The sequence below is a fragment of the Macrobrachium nipponense genome, chromosome 20 (genome assembly GCF_015104395.2).
Source record: "Macrobrachium nipponense isolate FS-2020 chromosome 20, ASM1510439v2, whole genome shotgun sequence".
NCBI lineage: Eukaryota > Metazoa > Arthropoda > Malacostraca > Decapoda > Palaemonidae > Macrobrachium > Macrobrachium nipponense.
The window spans coordinates 79,507,617-79,526,497 of NC_061089.1; the positions used below are offsets into that span (position 1 = coordinate 79,507,617).

General features: G+C 35.2%; 1 protein-coding gene across 4 annotated transcripts in view; it reads right to left on the reverse strand.

Annotated features, from left to right (window-relative positions):
• Nucleotides 1–433: 433 nt before the first annotated feature.
• LOC135195346 (dmX-like protein 2) overlaps nt 434–18,881 on the reverse strand; it is a 572,993-nt gene continuing 554,545 nt past the window's right edge. For all 4 annotated transcript variants that reach the window (XM_064221627.1, XM_064221621.1, XM_064221608.1 and 1 more), the window contains 6 exons: nt 10,378–10,438; nt 9,432–9,640; nt 8,544–8,688; nt 7,790–7,923; nt 7,413–7,496; nt 434–3,305 (listed from right to left, as the gene is read on the reverse strand). In XM_064221627.1, coding sequence (XP_064077697.1) covers nt 3,108–3,305; nt 7,413–7,496; nt 7,790–7,923; nt 8,544–8,688; nt 9,432–9,640; nt 10,378–10,438 — 831 coding nt within the window. In that variant the 3' untranslated portion in view covers nt 434–3,107. The remainder of the gene's footprint in view (nt 3,306–7,412; nt 7,497–7,789; nt 7,924–8,543; nt 8,689–9,431; nt 9,641–10,377; nt 10,439–18,881) is intronic.

Sequence of the window (18,881 nt, forward strand, 5' to 3'; positions counted from 1 at the left end):
AAGTATGTACAAAACTTTATTGTAAAATAACAATATCATTTTAATTCCGTCTGTTGTAATCTGTGGAGGCTTTAACTTGCCTAGCGCCTATATAAGTAATTATATTCTAGATGTAGATCTACATGTGTCTTTTAAGAAGAACCAAAGAGTATTTCTGTTAACCAGTTTGGTTAATCATCAGTAACATTACCATTCCCCATTATACTGTGCTTTGTAAAACATCTTTGGTTTTCACTTTAATAACTTTTAAGTAGTTTTTAGTACAGACTTTTCCTTTTCGGCTTTCTTTTCTTGTCTGTCTTTGACTGTTTTAAATCATATGGAGTCACAGCTGTGTGTCCACGTCTACCATGAGACAACAGATTAGGGGACCTGTATCAAGAAGAGTTTGGGATAAGGCTACTATCAGTTATAGGATATAAGGAAAAAAAAGTACAGTTTACTTGTATTTATTTACAAAACCTTTCTTCACTGAAATAAAACTTGCTCACTGAAGAAAGATGTTATGGAATGTGTAACATAAACCTAAGGTAACTGTTAAAATTAGTTTATGTGCAGTACCATATGTTTAAACAACAACAAAAGAGGAAATGCAAGGCAATTGTGTGCTTTTATCTTCCATTACCAATTATGCACTGTATAAAGGCATATTTCAAAATTCATCCTCACTAGTCTCGTGTATTAAACACATACCTTAACATGTAACTGCATTTGAAATGGAAAAATTAAACTGAATTTCCCTTTTACACAAAGTACTATACTGTACCTGAAGATATTTTTTTCCATGATGAAATGGATAATGTCCATTTCATCATACAGCAACTATTACATAAAAGGGAATAAACTGTTAAATATACCACACAAAAACATTTAGCAAAAGGACATTCAAAGTACTGTACTGTATATCATAACACTTCATTTGTCGTTTTAGTTAATCTCTACACATTTCCTGATTCAAAACTTTTCAAATATCGATGAGCACCAATAAGAGGGGTAAAGAGAAAACAAAAAAAGAACACACAAGTATATGATCAAAACATCAACAGTATATTACAAGAATCTTAAAAAGAATACAAGGTACTATACATAAAGAAATAAAATATCTAATGGTTGGCATTTATATACAATATGAATAAAAATATATTAATCTATAAGGTCAGAAAACACTTGAACCTACCAGTAAATATACAAAGAATATACAGTATTGTTACTGACTCTACAAAACACAGAAGGAAATAAATAAATATATTCATCTTGTTCACTTAAAACTATACCTAATACATTACACGCTTCTAGAATACAAAAAAAAAAAATCACTTTCAAAAGGTAAATAAAAATACATCCATATTTTTATAATTGCTGACTGTAACTCTGGCACATGGATATCACTGTTAGCACTTTACCTTGAAAGGTACTTGATGTCTATTCAGCCAAAATACAGTACTTCATTTTGTTTTTAAACATAAAACTCAACAGAAAATTTTGATTCATATGAATCTGCACATAAACAAAGAAAACTGTCAAACTTCCTTGTCTCAGTCTGTATTATTACTAACTAAAACCACTTGCTAAAATACTGAACGTATGACTGAAGCAGGCAAAGAAATTTACCATTTATTTTCCTGTGTGCTACAAAACTGGTTCTAGTGATAATGGTTCTAATGCCATACTACAACAGAAACTAATTTCAGTATCACATTAACTTCATTTTAATACGCCCTAATCTCACATATATAACAATATACTGAAACATCACTCTAATAAACTATTTAAATATGTACGTACCTATAATATCTAACAATGTAGATCACTGAAACTTGTGTACCAGCTAAATACTATACTACTTTATTTCTATATTCTATATACATTTCATTTTAAATGTCACCAAGTACTATGGATAAAATAAAAGATGTTGTTAGTAATATAAAAAATAAAATTTGCAAAACCACGACAGTACAAGAATTACATACAGGCTTTACAAGGACTTTAATCATACCTATCAACTTACAAGCCATGGAATAATCATGGTTAATTTTAATGCATATCAATTCAATCAACTACCATTAGGGAGTATGGTAGTATACTATACCTCTTAATTAAAGTTCTAAACTTTCACAAAGACTGCTGAAGGATTTATTCTTAAATAAGGACTGAAAACTAGGTGAAAATCAAGGAAAATGTTGGACAGTATATTGGAAGAAAACAAAATGAATACATAAAAATAAGAGACAGGATGCAACGCAGCTGGGAGAAAAAGCATCACAATACAGCCATGAACCTTGTTAAATTCTTGAACTAGAGTTATTCTGTAATTATTATCAGTTTAAAAAAAAATTTCCATTTACAGGATTAAATGTTGTTTCATAAATACACTATATCCTTTTAATTTTTAATCTACACCATCTATTAAACTACTGCATTTTACTGAATTCTTCTTAATTACACAATCTTATACTAAATGCAAAATGTTGTCTTGTACATAACTGCAATACCCTGCTGTCTGGCTTAATAAGAATCGATACTTTGTCATGCTTTTAAGCATCTTGAACTCAACGCTACAACAATTAGGTATTACTTTAAGAATGGCTTATATTAATAAGTATCTGTCATACAGTCTCAATTGCTTCAGAAAACTGAGTGAAAATCTTTCATTTTACAGTTCTAAAAGAAGCAGCAATTTTAGTTGAATAAAATAAATCATTCTTTCATGGTGGAAGTGGCAACATTTGTTACAAAGATAGCTTTTTTCCTATTTAACAAACAAGAGTCAATGACTTCAAACACACTACAAAGCAATTATAACAAACATTTGAATTGTTACTCCTCGTTACTACCTGCTAAATCTGGTGAATAGAATATTAAACATTTCTTCAAGCCAAACACATAAGTATATCACAACATATTTCAATTAATCTACATAACTGGCTATATATGATTAAGAATTTAATACATAACTTTTCTCAGTTGAAAAGTCAAATACACTATAATGATTACTGTACATTCTCACCACAGATAAACCCAACAGACTGCTAACCTTTACAGGCAAAAGAAATATATGAGAAACAACTGGGTAACGGTAAGTGTTAACAATGCTGTACCTTATACATTTACAGAAGACTAACATTGAGATCCCTTTCTGGAAGCTGTCGAAGTTTAATGGATCCATCAGCTCCGCATGAGAACAAACGATTACTGCCATCAAGATGAAGCTGTGTTACACCCTGACTTAGATTTTTGAATAGAGATGAACGTGAATGTTCACCTGGTAAATTATATATCAGGTTATGAATAGACAAGCCCCATACCTGAAAAGTAATGAAAAATATCCTTAATATGCGGTAAAAATGATTTGTAGTCTCTTAAGAAAAAAAAACAAACTTACAAAGAAATGTCCCTCTTTTACATTTATAAGTTTTTTTTAACAGAAAATATGACATCTGATATCAAAATTCATATTACTAATCCTAAAATTTTAGTTTAGGTATTTGAAAGGTTTAGTTATAATATAATGGCAATATATACTATATTACAGGGGACCCCCGTATTCGCGTTCTTCGGATTCGCACTCACACATTCGCGGATTTCTCTTGGGAAATATAATTCGCGGTATTTTTGTATGAGAAATATACACAAATTCCTGTTTTTTTTTTTTTTATCAATTTCATCATAAAATGCCCTTTTTGTGATAAAACTATTAAAAAACCAAGTATAAAAATTTTTAGTTTTGTTTTTTTTAAGTTTTAACTAACAAAATAGGCTGTTTTTGGCATTTTTATAGGGGTTCCAAACATTCGTGGGTTCTAACTATTCATGCGGGTGTGTGTGTGTGTGTGTGTGTGTGTGTGTGTGTGTGTGTGTGTGTGTGTGTGTGTGTGTGTGTGTGTGTCTGGTAAGCATCCCCTGCAAATACCGGGGGACCACTATAATCTACTATTTAAAAAGGATTATGAAAAAAGAATGTTTGTTGCTCTTGTCTTGAAAAACAAACAATAGGTTGCTCTTGTGTTTAAAAGGATGCCCACCTCTGCCCTGGAGGGTTTTGAGACTGATTTATGCCTGGATGTGCACAAGAATGCAGGACCATAGTGACCACTTCAAGACCTTAGGGCAAACTTAAATATGATTGTGAGAGATTACCTTGCCATTGGATACAATACCCTACAATACCCATTATCTTTATAATTTCTGATAAATCCCTCAGATTAATGTGATACATCATGTCAAGGTCTGTGATGCTGTAAAAGTAAAGATTCTCCATACCTTAATTTAATTCAAGTCTCAAATGAGGACTGAACTTGTACTCAAAGATCAAGATAACTGCTTCTGCTAGTGCAAATTACTACTGCAATGCTTATGATGTGCAGCTATATAAAGTACTACTCTCCTCCATGATATCTGGCAGGAGGTAGGACATATCTATTATACTTTGGCAACATATTGAATTGCAATTTGTACAATTATTTGCTACTGAATTTCAATTTGCATAATTTTTATGTTCTGGATTACAATTTGTATAATTTTCATGCTACTGGATTATAATGTACATAATTTTTATGCTATTAGATTACAATCTGTATTATTTTTAAATTACTACTTAAAGCCTGTACTTATCTATACAACACAGATCTGAGCATTAGTCATTTGTGTGCAAGTTTGGTTTCTAGGAATTCAACTTTACCAAGTCAAATTTTAAGATTCATGAAACAGCGCTCCATGAAGATTATATTACAACTAAGGAAGTTGCCGAGAGATGTGTCTAAAGGCTAGAAAACAGACAGAAATACTAAAATTGAGATGGCTTGGAAACTTATGAGAAGAGAAGCGATGTTCATAAAAGTTACATTTATGGAAATAGCAGAATGAGTACACTGTTATGAACACCTGGACACTCATGAAAAAGGAAATAAATGAAGATCTGAACTTGTAAGAATTCAGGCAGAAAGTGCACAAAATGGAAGTGTAGGCAAAACTCATTTCACATTTATCCTATTAAGGAGAAGCAGATGCACAAGCATTAATAAAGGTAATGACAATGATTCTATTCCCACTCATATACGCCCCTCTCTTATTTAGTTATATTTTCATATATTCTGGTTAGATCACCATGTCACCTTCTTCTGATGCTTTTACTAAATTCCTTGTGATTCCTGATGGTTGGACCCTCAATCAAGTAAAACTCTGTAGACCATAAACAGTATATACAGCAAATGGGCTATGAGGTAGTAGCCTATCTTGAAGGCTACAAATTACACCTGGTTAATCCCAAACCTTTAAAGGTAAATTAATCAGATTAGAACCTATACTACTAGGTGATAGCCTACTATAAAATTTCACAGCACTGAGTTTCATATTAGAAAGTCACTGTTTTATATAGTAGACCAAATAGCCTAGGGCTAGATATAAACAATCTGGGTTAGACAAAAGATGTTAGCCTAACAATGAATTTACATGTAAGTAACTTTCTGTGTTCACAAAGCCCCTATATGTAATCTAGGATAATCTGGATTAGGCAATACCTGATGCTAGGCTAAGAGAGAACAATTCAGGAAACATCCCATTGTTAGTGAACTAAGCGGTAGTTTAGCCCTAATAGCCTATGACTGGATGTGAACAGTACCCTACACATAATTAAATAACCTAAAGCCATCTAAAACAGTAGCTTGGGTTAACTAAACAATTTAGTACATAGGATAGCAGTCCAAATGGTATGTCAATTCAAATTAAAATCTTACATAGCTATTGCATAAAGAATAATATTGTACAGCCATATACTGCTATCAAAACTAACTTGAATCTCAAAGGAGTAAAGTTAACATATATTTCTAATAGAATCTACTTCAAATATGGAAACTGTATGAAGAACTACAGAGGTGTCCCTCATATAATTTAAGTGACTGGCTTCTAATAACAACTTGCTTTATGCAGAATTCTCAGTTCAAGTGTTTTGTATCAAACTGCTCGGGTCATTTTGTGCCAGTGGGTATAGCTCATATCCCCTGCATAGGTGTAGTCTTGAAAAAAGCAATTAAAATTTGCTTGGTCGACAGATAAGTACTAAACTCGTAGTATGCTACTGGCAGCAAGTTTTAAGGATGCAACTGCTCATCTTAAGCTGTCCCGGGGATTCCTAGGGTTCAGTAGGACTAAATAAACAGGAAATTACATCTTTCTGGTAAAACTTCGGCAGCAAATTTGTAACCCTTTATTCTCAGATCAAGACTTGTTTGGGTCAAAACCCAGTAACATCAGTCCCAAGTACCTCCCAAGTGTTCTATGTTTGGGCAAAAACCCAGTAACATCAGTCCCCACTACTAAATAAACTAGAATTAGCAGACAAATAATTATGACCAGTTCATGCACTTAAGGTTAACCTAGGGGTCATGGCAAACATCCCCAAAAGGTCCATTTTTTTCTACACTCTAGCAACCCTTGCCACAAGCTTGAACAAATTCGACTATACTGTGTATCTGTAGCTGGCATAGATATTCTTGACCCATAGGCGCTACAGCAGGAAACCATGGGTTTTACCAAAGGGCGAGTATGCTAATTATCACTGGGGAGGGTTTGACAATGCTGCAACCATACCCAGCATGCTTGGGTAAGTCACCACAGAACTTCCCCTTATAAAAAAACGTACCGTAAGTCCGAACTTAGTTTCTTGCTCTTTGCTACCAAACCTAAAGGTATTTGTTATAAAGAATGGGGCCTGGAAACTAGTGGCTTGACCCTGGACCAAAAATGTTTTTGGGTTGTTGTGATTAGAACCCAAGAGCTTTTCATCATCTGTCAATATCTTTGCACAGCTCCTTGAGGATGAGACAGCGACAACACTATAAAAAAACAAGTTCTGACATAGGAAAAAGCTATTTTTGCTGGTTGCTGTAAAACCTATTTTTGGTGGTTGCTGTTGAGTCCTCAAAACCCTCCCACTTCCCTGACAAAAAGACAGGTTTTGGGTAAGGCATCATCCAAAATTGACCAACATAAAGGAATGGTGTCTTGGTTGGATTTTGGTTATGTCAACAATGTGACGGTGCGTATGAACATAACCACTTCTTCTTGCGATTTTGACGCGGTAGGTAAACTGGGTATTAAAATTCTATCATGTTATAATGTTTATCATTACGACACAATACCTGGCCATAAGACCAGTTAAGAGAATTCTTTGACATTAGTCTGGTCACCATGGAGCTCTGGATAGACGATGGAAAGGGTGACCCTTGAGGACTCAACAGTAACCACCAAAAATAGGTTTTTCCTATTTTAAAACCTGTTTTTAGAAAGTAGTTCTTCTATTCTTTCACTTGTTTAAACTTGATTTTCACCATTTCCAGTTTATTTAATATTCTTATGAAACAAAGCACAGTAACTTTACTTTACTTCAAATATTTGAGTTTAAGATTACACCATACCTTGATATCTCCATCAGCAGATCCTGTACAGAAAAATTCTTCACTCTGATCAAGAGCCATGCATTTGATGGCAGCATCATGAGCCTGTAATTAACAAAAATTATATCTAAATAAACCACTTAACTTATTCTACTATATATATCTGTAGCCAATTTCATACATACTCTATCCTTAGCACAAGGGCTACTACACTGTTTCATGGAAACTTGATCAAACTGTAAATATACTAAAAGGCATAGCAATCATATGAAATTTTTATTCTTTCTAAATGTAAAAGAGCTACTGTTATAGATATGAAACCATAAAGCAAAAGTTACTAACACTTTTGGGTGTAAAATTGGTCAAACTGCAAAAAAAAAGAAGTGAATAATACATACATGGAATTTTTGACGTAGAGTTCTCTGCCTCACATCAAATATACAAACTCCACCCTTTTTACCAGCTGATAAAATCACCTGATGCTGTGGAGCATACAGAAGTGCTGATGCCCCATTGTCATGGCAAGTCCAAGCTGAAATCATTAAAAAAAATTTTCATATCACTACTACTGATAAACACTAACACATCATCTGTTCCACTGAACCAAAACAAATGCTACAGAATGATTGCAGCCTTATGTGTAAAGCCCTGAGAAATCTAAAAGTGCCTAGTTATTTGAGCTATTTTTCATATATACTGTTGGGGGATCAATTTCCTTAAATCGAATAATGGCCCAACTATAACTTTGTTCTTCATACCTGTAAAATTTTAGGGTCACCTCCTCTGAGCAAACATATTTACAGAGGTGGTGAATCTTACTTCCTGTTTTTTGTTCCTTTATTAGAAAAGGTGAAAATATCTGTATTCCCTTTAAATATCTCCTTAAAGACAATTATAAAAGGAGATATGAGAACAAGAGAAGTTTCTCAAAGTTTTTAAAGGGAAAGAACAAAGAAAGGAAGGCAAAGAATGACAAAAATAATAAGGGGTTGATTGTCAAAACTGTTAAGAAATACATGGCCTGTATCCCTAGTGCTCAGGACCAGATTGTGGGTTAAGGCATATATAGACAAAATTTTGTCAGTTTCTTTGATGCATATAAAACTGTAGGACACTAAAAACATATACAGAATTTATGACAGTACTACTCACATACAACATTGGCTTTCCTTTGAGGCATTAAAGTATCCCAAAGTCCAACATTACGATGTTCAGATGACTGACCAGCTGTGGCAAGTAGGCTAGAAGATCCCACAAAAATGAAGTCACTTCCATGTTTGTTATGGCACTGATGGGTCTAAAGGAGAGCATAAAACCTGTTACCTAGAGTTCAAAATTTTTCTATACTTACATAACTTACCACAAAAAGAATATGTAGCCTACATTCAAATGATGAGAACCTGAGAGATGACTATAATATAAATTATAGTCATCAAAGTCTGTCTACCAGATATTTATAACTTTCTTAAAAACAACTGAATAATCATTTTAGTACAGTATTATTGAAATTAGGAATTCAAGAGTTGACAAAAAATAGGAAAGGTCAGACTCTCTATATCATTTCAGAATTTTCAAATTTATATTTGCCATAAGTATTTTGATACAGAAAATACTTTTCTTGAACTTATAAATCATATATGATGTTAATTAGCATATAAAATTTGCTTTCAAAGTAGTTAGTACCTGAATTTTACTAACTTTCTCTTTTTTTTCTTATATTTCCTTTGATATAATTTTATGAATGACCTGTGCTAAACACAGCTATTTAACTGTCAATTTCAGCTATCCTCAAGTAACAAAAGAAATGCATATTCCTGACTTAATGCAGATAAAATCTACACATTTTATGAATGATAAAAATGACTGTATCCTGTAAAATTCTCATGGAATGAATAGTAGCCATCCTAATATTTTAGAAATTTGTACTTTATATACAAGCATGGCCTTTATTTTAAATCATCAGCTTTCACTTAAAATTCTGGTAGTTTTATGCATTTAAATTTCCATTCCTGCACAAAAAATTTTGCCCTTTGCACTTACATAATACGGTTTGCTGGCCTGTGATGCAAGACCCAACTGGTAGAGAGAGAGATTTCCATCACCATCTATAACTCCAAACTTGTTTCCTTGCTGATTGAAGCGAACTCGTGCTACCTTGGCAAATGTGCCACCTGGCCTTGGCCTAGCTACAACAGCACTGTGATGCCATTCTCTCACTACCACTGAACCATCCTGGCACCCCAAAAGATCTGAAATACATAAATGGAAAAAAAAAAAAAACACTAATCATCTGTTTTCTCTCCTCCAGGTGACAGATCTCAGTTGAACCAATTTGTGCCATTCAAGATCATAAAGCCTTCTCTGCATATGCCCAGACCTATGATGCCTAAATTACTCCTTATTCTTGAAGTTAGCTCTTGTGAATCAATATAAAATGATCTTCAATCTTCCTTATTCAAGTAACAACTATCTAGCAAAACTGGGGAAAAAAAGCAATTACAATACTTGCTCGTTAGTAAAAAGGTTACAAAGTTAATAGTAATGCAGCCTGTACTAGTGCAATTTGAAGAGATCATCACTGCACTGGAAATAAATACTAATTAGGGTTATGCTACATGTAACATATTTAACTAATTACAAGCAGGAGGATCTAACCACATACAGGTACTGATATGAATATAGTTGGTTCATTGTCTCCATATGCTAAAATATGAATATTCAGTGTAATATGTGGCAAATGCTGTGGTCTAATTCTTCAACAACTTGAATTTTCAGAATACATTCTATGCACAGAAAAATTCTTTTCTTATAATTCCCAACTTCTATTAAAATTAAGTTCATTTCCGTCTCATGCATAAAATGTTATCTACCTATAAAGAATTATTTTACAACTTTCATTTTGATGCTAATTCATCAACATTGTCACAATAAACCCAAAAGTTTTATAATTTGTAACTAATCAAAATGTTAAAGTACTAATACTCACATAATGGTAAGACAGGATGAGAAGCCATACGGCGAGTCCCCTCAATTCGATGGCTAAGAACCTGTTGAAATAAATATGGAAAAGCAGATATAAAAAAGAGTAATGAAGAGAAATTTACATAACCAGTGTTTAGTCTCTAGTTGAAAATATGAAGTAAAATCAAACTAAAAGGAAGAAAAACTTAAGTCTGTCTCTACTGGTGTTCCCAGCATATAGAACCAAAGTCTAACAGATAAAACCTTTCTCTGATGAGATGGTAAAAAGTAAAATACTAAGCAGAAAATCCATGCAATTCCATCTCAAGCCTTGTAAAGACCAATGGAGGGTATTTCGTCAGTTTTAAATCATTCTTAAATGTACTTATTTTTAAAAATATTTTTAGCCCCACTGTAAAAGGTATTTTCACACTTTATCAGGTATCCTCTTGATAGTTATGTAAACTCTGTACTGTATTATTATCATAACTTTTATATTTGTAAAATGTAGTTCAACCGATCCACTGAGTTACACATTTTAACACTCCCATAGGGCTAGCCTGTATGCTACAAATGACATAAGTAACATTTTGACAATATAAATTTCACAGTAGTACATACATATACGTACAATGGAGAAACACTCTTTTCTTCCCTTGTACTATATTAGCTGTGATTTGGATTCCAGAGATATTTTAATCTTGTTGGCATTTAATTCATGTTCTTATTACATCTACTGATGAAAATTAAGAATACGAAAAATAGTCTTGATGTGCTTCACAGTGAAATGAATTCAACAGCAAACTTCTGCTAGTACCCTTATGGTTTTAAATTTATTAAACAACATTACGTGCTTCCTCTATCAACTTGATATTTCTACAGTTCAAACATAGTTTGCTAGCATGGGAAAACAACTTTACATATTTCAAGGAAACTGTTGTTTGCTGTAAAATCTATACTATTCACAAAACAACAGGAAACATGCAATCTACCCAACATAAAAGAGATAAGTGATGATAAATATTGCTAATACAGTATCTACTTGTAGATGACACCTTGCTTTACATTATTCATGCATATGATAAAGGTTGGAAGACTTTGCAATAGTAAACCTTTACCTGTAAAACTATATTCCAAATAAAGATTTGTGACTGGCTAGAGGCCTACAGAGTATCCATGACAGTTATTAATTTGATTTCATAAAGGAATTTTGGGTATATACCATAAAAGACATGCCATTCAAGGTACCACTCTGATCAACGGTACAGTACGTATAGTGTTCCTTACCACTGAACAATAATTTTAAAATTTCAACTCCATGTAATACAAATCAACATAAAATTAAGGCTTCAATAATTTCATATTTTTAACTTACAATCTGAGATTGTTCGCTTTTCTATGACAGAATCATATACACTATGTTACTTTTTTTTTTGCATAACTATATCATGCCTAGTGAAAAAAGTAAAGTTCACACACATTTTGAAAACCTCCACTTTAGTATATTACTATGTATACTATCACAAAAAACCAATGGCAAATCAGTACCATCTGCCATTTTCATAAAACCATAAAACCCAAAACCAAAAAGTTCCATGACTCTCACAGGGATCAATACTACTTACACCAACCATCAAAGATCTGTAATTGGGAAGAAGAGGGGGAAGCTGTTTGGATCTTAGAAAAATATGAACCTTTATAAAGTTTCATTACAAGCTAGCCACGGCCTACTACTCCATGAAATAATCAAAAGAACATGACAGAAACACTACTTTAGCTTGGTTATCTCTCACTGACGATACTGAAAATGATGCATTTAATATAAAAGTAATGCAGGAGAGAGAGAGAGAGAGAGAGAGAGAGAGAGAGAGAGAGAGAGAGAGAGAGAGAGAGAGAGAGAGAATATCACTGAAAAAAGATAACTGACAAGCAGTTATGAATAAGTTTATCAGCAACCTCCAAATCAGATGTTTTTTTTACTTTCACAGGGTTTGAAACTTGGAGCAAAGTAAAGTTACAAGAAACAGACCCAAGTGAACATAGCAAAGCATTAAGCAAAAAGTAATATGAATAAAAATCAAAGGACACAGTAAAGAACTGGAAGTGAGCACTGACTTATGACGAATAAAGTACAATTTAATTTTTGGTAATATGTTAGGTTTTAGGATTAATACTGAAAATCAGAAAGAAACTTCTAACATCAACAATCATGGAAACTTAAAACTTACTTTTATGGTATCAGATATAAGTACGTATGTACTTGGAATAAAATACAATCTCTCAAATAAAACTTAAAACATGAATTATACAACTGTAAAAAAATAATTTATAATGAAATGAACTGGACGTTTCCTTCACACCACACAAGGGGCGAATAGTATGTGAAAGTGTCAACCTGAACTCCAGAACTCCAGAAGAATTTGAAACCCATACCCACTTGCATTAGACCTATTACATAGGAGGCTGCAGATGACTGGATATTGTGACAAATAAAAAATAAAAAAATGTCAGAATCTTACAGGTTTTTTTTTTTGCATCCAACAAGGATAATGACATGTATGGCAGTGAAAATGACTCAAAATATACTAGAAAGACTGCATAACAAGCTAAAAGGCAAATTCAGCAATGAAAAGTTAATAAAAAGTGTAACAAACACAAATAGTACTTTATTAAAAGTATAAAATTTTGTTATAATCTTGCTTTTTTTACGGAACTGGTGTGCCATCCTACTTCATTGCATAGGGTTAGGTGGAAAAAAGGTAATAATAATCAAAATTGATAACTGGAATGCATCACAATTTTAGAAATCTGACTGATTTACAAAACAACAAAAAATAAAGATGACATAAAACTAACAAAGCATTCTAACAGCTACATACCATGAGATAAAGGTCAAAACCAAATCTACCACTACAAGTAAGTGTGTCTTTACGTATTCTGTAAAAGTACTTTACCAAGTTTTGAAACACACTATGAAAGAAGCACAAGTAAACTATAATCTGTACTTATGTAATTCATCTATAATTTTCAATACATGATAAGACAAAAGTCCTTTACAGTATCTGAAAATGTAAACATAAAAACTCTTTTCAGTTACAGTTCACAGCTAACCAGTGTTACTGCATGAGTAATAACTTCTGTAGTTGGCTCTACTAACCATGCTGTAGAATCAGATTCATTAAACTCTACCATGTTCCATACGGAAATGAATCTTGTTTTCATAAGTGTTAATTTTCTACTTTACCTTTTGTCTTTAGATATCAATCAATAATACCGAACATCTGAGATACCCAAATTTACTAATTACTTGACCATAACATTTATGACTTACTTTAAAATGAAACCTTGACAAAAAAATTATGCTCTTGATGGGCTAAAAAGAACAAATCAATTTAGAGAATTTGTTGATGAAAATGCTGTTTTTCTAATACACCATAATCTATGTAAGTATGATTTGTGAAAAGGTATAACATTCCTTTCAACACATATGAAAGTTGTGATTTTTAGATAATTCTATAGGTTTAAACTGATCAGTTTTCAATTATCATTATTATTGTTACAAAATTTAATTTTTTACATTTGAAAAAAGTGAAGATAACTTTCCTGTTGTACCTACTTATGGAAAATCTGATGTGAAAACATTCTTAATCACAATGTTTATTGTATTTTCAATTGTTCTTGATATCTTCTTGGCAGTAATTATGTATCATAATTATTGTGAATAAGCTTCATTATATTCAGTAATAACTTTAAATATACATATGTCCAACTAGTTCTTAATGAACTATCATTGCAGATAAAACAAAACTAATGTGTAAGCCTCCGATTTCTCTGTCCATTTTTCACTGTACTAGAAGTACTTGTTTTTGGATTGATAATAATAATAATAAAATAATAATAATAATAATAATAATAATAATAATAATAATAATAATAATAATAATAAAGACAAGAGTAAGGGAAATATAGCCAGTAACTACAGGCCTATCACCTGCCTACCAATAATGAGGAAGTTACTAACAGGTATCATCAGTGAAAGGCTATACAATTACCTAGAGGAGACAAACACCATCCCCCACCAACAGAAAGGCTGCAGAAGGAAGTGTAGGGGCACAAAAGACCAGCTCCTGATAGACAAAATGGTAATGAAGAACAGTAGGAGAAGGAAAACCAATCTAAGCATGGCATGGATAGACTATAAGAAAGCCTTCGACATGATACCACACACATGGCTAATAGAATGGCTGAAAATATATGGGGCAGAGGAAAACCCCATAAGCTTCCTCAAAAATACAATGCGCAACTGGAATACAATACTTACAAGCTCTGGAATAAGACTAGCAGAGGTTAATATCAGGAGAGGGATCTTCCAGGGTGACTCACTGTCCCCACTACTCTTTGTAGTAGCCATGATTCCTGTGACAAAAGTACTACAGAAGATGGATGCCGGGTACCAACTCAAGAAAAGAGGCAACAGAATCAACCATCTGATGTTCATGGACGACATCAAGCTGTATGGTAAGAGCATCAAGGAAATAGATACCCTAATCCAGACTGTAAGGATTGTATCTGGGGACATCAGGATGGAGTTTGGAATAGAAAAATGCGCCTTAGTCAACATACAAAAAGGCAAAGTAACGAGAACTGAAGGGACAAAGCTACCAGATGGGAGCAACATCAAACACATAGATGAGACAGGATACAAATACCTGAGAATAATGGAAGGAGGGGATATAAAACACCACGAGATGAAGGACACGATCAGGAAAGAATATATGCAGAGACTCAAGGCGATGCTCAAGTCAAAACTAACGCCGGAAATATGATAAAAGCCATAAACACATGGGCAGTGCCAGTAATCAGACACAGCACAGGAATAGTGGAATGGACGAAGGCAGAACTCCGCAGCATAGATCAGAAAGTCCAGGAAACATATGAAACAATACACAAAGCACTACACCCAAGAGCAAATACGGACAGACTATACATAACATGAAAGGAAGGAGGGAGAGGACTACTAAGTATAGAGGACTGTGTCAACATCGAGAACAGAGCACTGGGGCAATATCTGAAAACCAGGGAAGACGAGTGGCTCAAGAGTGCATGGGAAGACGGACTAATAAAAGTAGACGAAGACCCAGAAACATACAGAGACAGGAGAATGACAGACAGAACAGAGGACTGGCACAACAAACCAATGCACGGACAATACATGAGACAGACTAAAGAACTAGCCAGCGATGACACATGGCAATGGCTACAGAGGGGAGAGCTAAAGAAGGAAACTGAAGGAATGATATCAGCGGCACAAGATCAGGCCCTAAGAACCAGATATGTTCAAAGAACGATAGATGGAAATAACATCTCTCCCATATGTAGGAAGTGCAATACGAAAAATGAAAACATAAACCACATAGCAAGCGAATGCCCGGCACTTGCACAGAACCAGTACAAAAAGAGGCATGATTCAGTGGCAAAAGCCCTCCACTGGAGCCTGTGCAAGAAACATCAGCTACCTTGCAGTAATAAGTGGTACGAACACCAACCTGAGGGAGTGATAGAAAACGATCAGACAAAGATCCTCTGGGACTATGGTATCAGAACGGATAGGGTGATACGTGCAAATAGACCAGACGTGACGTTGATTGACAAAATCAAGAAGAAAGTATCACTCATTGATGTCGCAATACCATGGGACACCAGAGTTGAAGAGAAAGAGAGGGAAAAAAATGGATAAGTATCAAGATCTGAAAATAGAAATAAGAAGGATATGGGATATGCCAGTGGAAATCGTACCCATAATCATATGAGCACTAGGCACGATCCCAAGATCTCTGAGAAGGAATCTAGAAAAACTAGAGGCTGAAGTAGCTCCAGGACTCATGCAGAAGAGTGTGATCCTATTAACGGCGCACATAGTAAGAAAAGTGATAGACTCTTAAGGAGGCAAGATGCAACCTGGAACCCCACATTACAAATACCACCCAGTTGAATTGGAGGACTGTGATAGAGAAAAAAAAAAAATTATGATAATATATATTATACAGGTTCTTCTCTATTTTTCTAATTATTGCTTTCTCATTGTTGCTTAAACTGGTGAGCAATGCACTGAAGGTTGACATATCTCAATTAGGTCAAATGATTGGATTTTGTTTTTTTTATTGGTAAAAAATTCCAGTGGGGGGTAGTCAAATTTTCGGGTATATCCCGTAGTTTATTGCAGATAGAATTGATATTAAATTCTATTTCTTTTCTATTCTTTTCGATTCTTTCCGGATGTTTCGTCTGAATAAACCTCAGACATCCTCTTGGGCGGAGGTGGGTGAAGACTGAAGTGAGAGGGTGAGTCCAGCTGCTTATATTGTGGTGGTGCAGCGGGGGGCGTCGTGCCACTGCCTTTTCATTGGCTATTGGATGGGGAGCTGCTTTTTCATTGGCTGCCTGGCTGCGGGCTCAAGCCAGCTCCCGAGCGCACACTGCTAGTATTATTCATTTTATTAATGTTGTCTTTGGTGGTATTTTCCTCTTGAATTGGGGCGTTTTCGGGCGGCAATATGGTGATGTTTGCCGTTACTGGAGTGTTCCTTCGCATGCAGGTCGGGAGCAAAAAGGCCTCCTGTGTCGTATTCATGGAGGGGTTTTGCTCCTGGATGAGTAACGCTTCCAGGAGGCGCAGACGGCAAGGGTCGGGTGCTCTCCCTATTATCCTGGTGTTACGGATAATACAGTAGCGGGAGATTGTGTCTCGGTGGGCAGTGAGGGCGTGATTCTTGATAGCCCCTTCTTGGGCGTGACAGGAGATTCTCTTCGCAAGACGCATGGTAGTCATTCCAATGTACTTCCCAGGACATCCTCGGGCGGGGCATATGTATTGGTATACTACATTCGTCTGCTTGAGGGGGTCTCCTGATGGCGGTAAGGGGTTATTTTTCATGATACGGTCTCTTGTTTTCTGGTTTTTGTAGTACATTATAAGGTCTACCATCTTGCCTTCTTCAATGGGGAGGATGTTCTCCTTAATGATCTTCATCGCCTTCTCCTCCTCGCGGTATTGAGAATGCATGAAGGCCTAATAATATATCTTGATGTTCTCGGTGGGGCGGGGTCGTAGGTCTTCTTCCTCGTTCGAGTACCATCTTTCGAGGGGGGTGCGCACTTCTCGATTGATGAGCTTATTAGAATATCCGTTATTCACGAGCATCTGTGAAGCTCTATCAAGCTCGAGGTGTGTCCTGCCAGGTAGAACAATGGGAGAGGGCCCTTTTCACAAAGGCCCTGACGGTAGTACTCTTAAACCTGTCAGGACACTCGCTATCCCAGTTGAGGCACATTCCTAAATTTGTTTTCTTCGTGTAGACAGAAGTGCGGAGACCGTCTTCTGTCTTCGTTATAAGGATGTCGAGGAAGGGGAGCCGATCAATGGTGCTAAACTCGACTGTATAGTTTAGCACACTGCATTGCTGGAATCGGCGACGTAGGGCTTCTACCTCATCCTCGGTGTCGAATTGCACGAAGATATCATCTATGTAACGGGCGTATTTGCGGGGGTGCTGGCTCTGGGCGAAAACCCTCTCTTCTACGGCGCCCATATAGAAGTTGGCAAAAAGGACTCCCAGAGTAGAGCCTATGGCAACGCCATCTTTCTGACGGGACATCTGTCCTCGGTGGGTGGAGAAGGGGGCCCTCTTCATACAGATGTCCAGCAAGGTGCGCAAAGAGGCTTCTGGGATATTGAGTGGGGCAGTCAACAGGTCTCGGTAGACACGATCCATGATGATGTCAATGGTCTCGTCAATGGGAACGTTGGTAAATAGGGATTCTACGTCGAGGGATGCTATGATGCCAGTGGTGGGGGAGTCGCGAATTTCTTCAAGGAACTCCACCGCAGCCAGGCAGCCAATGAAAAAGCAGCTCCCCATCCAATAGCCAATGAAAAGGCAGCGGCACAACGCCCCCCGCTGCACCACCACAATATAAGCAGCTGGACTCACCCTCTCACTTTAGTCCTTCACCCACCTCCGCCCAAGAGGACGTCTGAGGTTTATTCAAACGAAACGTCCGGAAAGAATAAAAAAGAATAGAAAAGAAATAGAATTTAACATCAATTCTATCTGCAATAAACTCTACAGGATATACCCGAAAAAAAAAATCCAATAATTTGACTCAATTGAGATATGTCAACCTTCGGTGCGTTGCTCCCAGTTTAAGCAACAATGAGAAAGCAATAATTAGAAAAATAGAGAAGAACCTGTATAAAATTAATGCAGCTGAGGCAGCAATCACTTTTAATAAAACATGTTTAAAAGACGCTTTACTTTCAGCATACAATAATAATAACAATAATAATAATAATAATAATAATAATAATAATAAACTTTGTCAAAGTTACAAAAATACTGCAAGTAACCTATATGATAATGTTATGAAATCAGGAACTGCAAAAAAGGTTAAGTTAGTTTCTGGGGGTTTTGACAGTCCTGACAAAAGAAGTCCACAAAGGTATCATTATAAACATTTTACTGGATGATA